General features: G+C 33.7%; 1 protein-coding gene across 12 annotated transcripts in view; it reads left to right on the top strand.

The window, feature by feature from the left end:
• Positions 1 to 5,657, top strand: part of MCM8 (minichromosome maintenance 8 homologous recombination repair factor) — a 30,813-nt gene extending 25,156 nt beyond the window's left edge. For 11 of the 12 annotated variants that reach the window (XM_015597277.2, XM_025039770.1, XM_015597275.2 and 8 more), the window contains 2 exons: positions 4,861 to 5,050; positions 5,345 to 5,657. In XM_015597277.2, the coding sequence (XP_015452763.1) occupies positions 4,861 to 5,050; positions 5,345 to 5,437 (283 nt within the window). In that variant the 3' untranslated portion in view covers positions 5,438 to 5,657. Of the gene's footprint in view, positions 1 to 4,860; positions 5,051 to 5,344 lie in introns of those variants that run through there. The other variant, XM_025039772.1, reaches the window with a different exon arrangement.
• The last annotated feature ends 495 nt before the right edge of the window (positions 5,658 to 6,152 follow it).

The following is a 6,152-nucleotide window of genomic DNA, read 5'->3' as shown; positions in this document are numbered from 1 at the left end:
TTATGACATAGTAACTTCCTCCTTTTTTACAGTTACATAGTAATGTATTGTTTAGATACACCATAGTTTAACCAGTCCCCCATTGCTAGATACATGAACATTTTCCATTCTTTTGCCATTACAAACAATGCTACAATTGAGTACTCTCTTTAAGATACTTCATATGTGGGTAAGTGTATACCTGTATGAGAAATTCTCAGAAATGATATTTCTGGGTTCAAGCGTAGATAAATACATTTGGATTTTGACAAATATTTCTAAACTGTGTCCTTTGTATTTTACATCATTTGGTAGAAAAGAAAAAAAATTTATATTTTAACTGATCATACATGTCTACCTTAGACATTTTTTCAACCAGTAAAAGTGAAAGCTAATTATTTTAGGTAGGTTTTTCTTTCAGTTAAAAAATATTTTTAATAGGTTCACACATTCATATGCTTCAAAATTCCAAAGTTCAAAAAGTGTACCCTGTTTATTAGCCACCTAGTTCTTTTTCCTCTTGCCCCAGTGGCTGGCAACAGATATCTTTTGTGTGACTTTCAGATATAAAATACCCATCAGAACTCTGTATCTGTGTATTCTTTTTCCCCTTTTATAAAGACATAGTAGCATGCCATATACATTCTATACCTTGCTTTTGTCATTTAAAATGCAGATCTTGGAGATCATTCCATATCAGTGCCAAAAGAGCTGTTATTTTTTACAACTGCCTAGTATTCCATTGTGTGGATGTATTATAATTTAGAAATTAGTTCTTTTCAATATGCTGTCACAGCAATTAAAATATAAATCTATTAGGAATCTACTTTTCCAAGGCAAAAAAAATATAGTAAAGATGAAATAATTTTGTTATTTTGTTAAGTAATTTCTATTTAAAAGTAAATGGAGTTTTTGTTTTCCTAAGAGCTCCTATTCTGGGCTTAATCAGAGTCAGAAGCAGGTGACTTTACCTAGTTGTTCCTCGGGCTCTGAGTAAAAATGGCACAGCATAGTTGGAAGAGCACAGGCATTAGAGTCTGACCTGGAGCTGCCCTGGCAAGTTATACTCTTGCTTCTCAATCTCCTTTTGTGTGAAACACACACAAAGGATTGTGCTCTGAGATATCATGCAACGAAGCTATATAAAGTGACAAATATGGTTCTGGCACCTTAGTGGACATTCAGTAATTATTGGACACTGTATGACTTCTAGTGCTAGCTTTGATATTATTGAGACTGAGCAGATCCTCCTTTCTCTGGCTCATATAACACACTGAAGCCTTCAAAACTGGCAAATCTCACATTATAGGTTAGAAGTTTCCAAAATTATTACCCTTTTCAAAGAATCTTGAGTCTAGTCTTCAGTGCTCTCCATCTAAATTTTCTAGTAGCTCTAACCCTACAGATCCTTTTTCCCCTTCCTCACAGGGAGAGACTTTAACTGGTTGTCTCTTCATTCCCAGCTGGTACTGACCTGTCATTGGAGGCCACTCTTTTCCCTCTGCTGCCTCTAGAAGTATGCTGTATGGGGAGAAGGGCACCCATGCTACACCCTGAAGGTCTAAGCATTAAGGTGTAATTTGTTTCTTACCTTTGCAAGCAGCCTATGGACAAAGGAGAGCCTTTCTCTTTAATTCAAAGTGTCAGAATTTGTCAGCAACAGTGAGGTTACATTTGAGGTTTTTGAAAGATTTAAAGACTCTAGAATTGACAGCTCTTATATTTTTATTACTGATGCCAAAGAACTGCCTTACAATGAGTAAAATCATTAACAATTAATGACTATCAACCCTTTCAGCCAGTTCCTAACATACTACCTTCTATGTCTAAATACCCTATTGGTTTAGTATCACAGTGTTGAACCATCAGTTATCTCTTTTATGTGATTCAGTACTAGGGTTTGAGGCGAAAATTTTACCAAGCTAACTTCTTTCCTCCTCCAGTTGACTTCATTATGTTGGAGACCCTCCAGTTGCCATTTATAAGCAACCAGATAGTCTAGGAATTACTAGACTTTCTCATACAACATGCTGCTCAGTGTGCTAGTATATGAAATAAAAGAATGGCCACAAATTCTAGTTGCCTTCTTGACTTCTGGTAGGAGACCAGACCAATAAGAAATATGAAACTGCCCTAACAGTGATCAGTGATCCTTTTTTCACTCGAAAAATAACACACTCAACCTAACCAAAATTCCAGAAAATTTGGATTCTTTTTTTTTTCTTAATAAAAAACAAGGACCACGCAATAGCAAGTTCTTATTTAATGACAAGTTGCTGACTTTTTGTTTACAATCTAGAATGTGTTTCTTTCTGTGCATCCTGTGTTTAAATACTCCACCTTTGGGGGTGGGGCTAAGATTGCCACTTCTGGTTTCCTTTTCCTTTTAATGATCTCTTGTCCTTTGGGTCTTCTGGTGCCTGGTTTGATTGAAAATGTCATGTATTTCTACTTCGTAGAATGTTGGCTGTCAAACAAATGAAAGGTCAAACTACCCCGATCACCCTCTCTCTTATTTACTTCTCTTTGAGGCTTTACCCTTACTCAATTTCCCTAGGCCTCAGACCCCAGACTTTTCCTGAAGCAGCCATCTGGTGCTTCTCCACAATAAATCCACTGATCTGTGGACACCATGGATTATTTCTCATATCTGAGCATTACACTTAAGCAAGGTAAATTGTGCTTTACCTTTCCAATAAAAATGCCATATTGTTCATTTACAATTAGTTCTGCATGTCTGAATAATCATGCCAGTCAGTGTTTGTATGTTCTTTTCCATCTAAGAAGAACTCTTGGACATTCCTGTATGGAACTTTGTACTTGTTTTCTACAGCTTCTCGAAGTAGCCTTGCTGGTAAATGTGATTTAGTTTTCAGACTGTCAGTTTAATTCTGGGCTTCTGAAAAAAAGAGGTCTCATTTTTAAATGAAAACGGCACCCATTTGAGATTACTAGTTTGTTTCCTTGAATTGTCTTGAGATAGAGATTACCAGCTTGTTTCCTTAAATTGAATGTTTTTTACTGGCTTTTATGAAAATTTTCAGATAAAAGATAGTAGTTTCATTCCAAATGATTGGAATTGCATGGCATAATTGCCGTGGTAGAGATTAAGACCTAGTTAAACACACTGAGACTAGATTGTGAATTATGTTATTCTTAACATGCTTTCTGTCCTTACTCTACACTCTGTGAGCAGAGGGGACTTATCTGTCACATTTACCGGTATAAATTCCTGAGACCCAGAATCATGCCTAGTGCATAGTAGGCCCTCAGTAAATGTACTGCATTGATGATGAAGTTGATCTTAGTAATCATCTTTCATTCATTTACTCTTCCATTTCAGAGTTTCCATTTCTTCAGCTTTTAAACATTTGCTCTTCATTTGGTTTTGAACCTGTAAAATTAAATTTTAACTGGGAAACAGAAGCCTAAATAAAAATCTAAACTGTGATATAGTTCATCATAATTATCAGAGCACATAGCTATAAAACATATGTTTATTAGCAACAGTTCACATAAACTTTCTCTTAAAATTGAAAATATACTAGGACACAGAAGAGAACAGAGCTACCTTCAAATATGAGAGATCATTGTGAGTTCCATTTCAGGAAAGTGGCTCAAATATTTTACTTATCTTTCTTTAAATCTGAAACAGTATAGCTCAGATTCAAATCTCAAGTATGCCACTCAACCTTTGGCAAGTAACTTAACCTTACTAGAATATTGTTTCTTCATCTGTAAAATGGGAATAAAAATAGTCATAGGATTGCTTGGGAGGACTAAATAGGATAGCATATGGTAAATAAATATAGTTAAGGTAAAATGTTAGCTATTATAATTAATGTAGTAGCCTAAAGCATTTTTGACAACTGTATGAGAAATAAGCATACGATAAATTATATGGTAGAAAGGTTTATCATAAAAGTCTTAAATAAGATTATACTATCTTTCAGGGGAAACACATACTCATCTATCTTATTGTTTTATCATTTATACAGTCTTATTTGAATGACACACATTCCTATTTGTACAGTTCATTCTCTTTTATGGGCTCTCATCTATTTAGGGAACAAAATGAACCTGTGTTTTTAGTAACCCTTTAAACTCGTTCCTATGAGCTCCTTAAGGGTGGTAATTGTACCTGTTTTGTTCACCACTGTAAGCCCACTACTTAAGTGACCAATTTATATTTGATTAATTTCTGATTAAATAACATCTTTGCCTATGAGCCTGGCTGTGAGATTATATCTGTCTCAATATAGGCAGAGAGTTCAGGTAAGGAATCAGCAACAGGGCTGCATTAGAGAGGATAGCTAATTGTATCTAACTAGTGTTTTCAGATTTTTGGCTAAAATTTATTGTCAAGTGTGCATTTCTTTCTTTAATGATACTGTAAAAATAAGAGGACGCAGCAGAGAACTGGAGGTAATAGGTGTATCTTTTAATATCTAACAGTCATTACTGCAAGTCAGCGGAACCCTTCTAGTTCATTCTCAGAATATTGTAAGCACTTTTTATTTGCCAGATGCCACACCGGGAGCTGGGAACACATCTTTACCCAGTAAAGTCTAAATTTAGTATGTTTAGAATTTCTCTTTTTCATGGATCAAAAAAAATGTTCCAGGTATTTATGTTACAGTCTCTCCACTTTCTATTTTTATGCATTTGTTTTCAAATTTAGAAGTTTCTTAAGAGTGATAACTGTATCCAAAATATTTTTATCCCCAGTCCATCCCATAGTGAATTTCAATAAATACTGTCTTTGCTATGTGAGGCCTCATGACTACTTCCACATTTTTCTTATAATCTGGAGGCCTGGAATAAAAATTTCTACAGGCACGCCACATTGGGTAACTTTGTTTTTCTTCCCCTCCTATTAAGTATGCTTGGAACTTACTCTGATGAATTTGGGAACCTAGATTTTGAGCGATCCCAACACGGTTCTGGAATGAGCAACAGGTCAACAGCAAAAAGATTTATTTCTGCTCTCAACAACATTGCTGAAAGAACTTACAATAATTTATTTCAATTTCATCAACTTCGGCAGATTGCCAAAGAGCTAAACATTCAGGTATGATAAACCAAATACATAATAAATATTTTTATAATAATGCCAGCAGGTCTTTAATAATGTATAATAGAACTTTTAAATATCAAAAGATTTAGATTAAGAGAATGAAATAGGCATTTTTGGAGTATTTAAAAATATAAGCTTGTTTTTTAAGCTATGAAATTAGCTGTGCAGAGCTTTTTAAAAAACATTTTTTGTCTTTACAATTGTGTGTTACTGTTTGAGAGATTAATTTTTAACATCATAGTTTTTTACATTAATTAGTGGGCTAACTCTTTTGATGTTTTCTTCCAGGTTGCTGATTTTGAAAATTTTATTGCATCACTAAACGAGCAAGGTTACCTTTTGAAAAAAGGCCCAAAGGTTTACCAGCTTCAAACTGTGTAAAAGGACTACAAAGCTGGGACCTCCTAGGTTTATTAGCAGTTTAAAGCCATCTCAAGAATTAAGACTGTGCAGAAAAAATACTGTTTTCTGAAAAATGACATCCCAAAAATAATGTAATAGGAAAAGAGTATCGAACTAATATAAAAAGTAATAGTCATTTGTTAATTTTTACTTCTAAAGGTTAAAAATAAACTGTTTATATCTGTTTATCTGAATGACATAAATTACTTACAGTTTTGTTTTTGACCTGTCTTCTTATATTTCATAGTTTTGCATACCAAATGTCCATCTGAGGAAGCATTCACAAAGTTACATTTTAATGTTTAAGCAGTTCTCACATCAAAAAAAAAAAAAATGAATTTAGATGTTTCAGAAATAAATTGAAACCAACTTTCAATTCCAAAAACATTTAGTAATATTTTATATTGACATATTTACCTGAACATTGTAGCTACTGAAATTTTTTAAGATGTATTGTTTTTTATTACTAAAGGTAGACATGTACCTATTTTAAATAAATAGCTGTGCAAGGCTTATATTAAGATCTATACTTCCACACTTCTATATTCCCTAATTTACTGCTTAATTTCAACAGTTTTCCTGTTTACCTCCATTTTTTCTAAAGGACATGCTAGCACTGCTAATTCTTAATTTTTCAATTTTAAAAATTATTAACTTCTTACTAAAGGTACTACTGCTGTTCTCTTAAACCCTT

The sequence above is a fragment of the Pteropus alecto genome, unplaced genomic scaffold (genome assembly GCF_000325575.1).
Source record: "Pteropus alecto unplaced genomic scaffold, ASM32557v1 scaffold45, whole genome shotgun sequence".
In the NCBI taxonomy this organism is placed as follows: Eukaryota; Metazoa; Chordata; class Mammalia; order Chiroptera; family Pteropodidae; genus Pteropus; species Pteropus alecto.
Note: the sequence above shows the minus strand (reverse complement) of the source record. Positions and strands in the feature narration are given on the sequence as shown.